At 40.9% G+C, this 985-nt stretch overlaps 1 protein-coding gene across 1 annotated transcript in view; it reads right to left on the minus strand.

The window, feature by feature from the left end:
- Positions 1 to 256: 256 nt before the first annotated feature.
- The window catches only part of LOC108767643 (extensin-like), a 1,444-nt gene continuing 715 nt past the window's right edge, over positions 257 to 985 (minus strand). The window contains exon 3 of the mRNA XM_018517614.1: positions 257 to 364. Coding sequence (XP_018373116.1) covers positions 257 to 364 — 108 coding nt within the window. The remainder of the gene's footprint in view (positions 365 to 985) is intronic.

A 985-nucleotide genomic window follows, 5' to 3' on the forward strand; every position in this document is an offset into this window, starting at 1 on the left:
TTTTTATATAAATTTAGGAATGTTCGAACGTTTCGGTTGAATTCAAGCCATCATCAGTGACATTTGTTTCATGATGGTATGGTATGATGACTCGAATTGAACCGAAACGTCCGAACATTCCTAGATTCATGTGTGTGTGTGCGTGCGTGCGTGCGCGCGCGTGTGTGTGTGTGTGTGTGTGTGTGTAAGGAGTAATCGATTCTATTCATAGAAAATAGTAATCTTACTTGCCCGTTTATTTTATCATTGTTCAAAATTATAGTGTTGGCGGCGCGGAAGTATAGTCTGCTGCAGGCGGCGCGGATATATATCCTGGTGCAGGCAGTATGGGTGTATATCCTGGTACAAGCGGCGCGGAAGTATCCTGCACAATTGAAAAATTTGTGTTATATTTGGTTTACGTATTGGAGCGGTCCACTCATTTTATGTCATAAGATAAATATGTCACATAGTGAGAAATACTAAAACATATTAACAAGGGTCACGATTTCAAAGCAAATTGTAGAAGCATATTTTTCCACTAAAATTAATAAATAAAAAAAAATAAATTTTAACAAAACTTGAGTGGACCGTTTCCAAAACAAATACAAAATATTTTTTACCGTATGGTGTAGGCATCACGGGTGTATATCCTGGTGCAGGCGGCGCGAGTGTATATCCTGGTGCAGGCGGTGCGGGTGTATATCCTAGAGCAGGCGGAGCGAGTGTATATCCTGGTGCAGGCGGCGCATAGCGCGTCACATTTCTTTTTTCCTTTTGCACTGCCCGCCGTAATATGTTCTTCAATTGCTAAAAATAAAAACATTAAACTAATATTATGTGTGTGTGTGTGTGTGTGTGTGTGTGTGTGTTCCTGTCAAAATGTTTGTGTATGCGTGCGTGCATGTTTTTGTCACTTGTATTATTTTACTTTGTGAGTTATTGGCGCCGGATGTCGTGGCGTGCGTATATATTCTGGTGCAGGCGGTGCGGGTGTACCATATAT

This window comes from Trachymyrmex cornetzi, unplaced genomic scaffold (assembly GCF_001594075.2).
Source record: "Trachymyrmex cornetzi isolate Tcor2-1 unplaced genomic scaffold, Tcor1.1 scaffold706, whole genome shotgun sequence".
In the NCBI taxonomy this organism is placed as follows: Eukaryota; Metazoa; Arthropoda; class Insecta; order Hymenoptera; family Formicidae; genus Trachymyrmex; species Trachymyrmex cornetzi.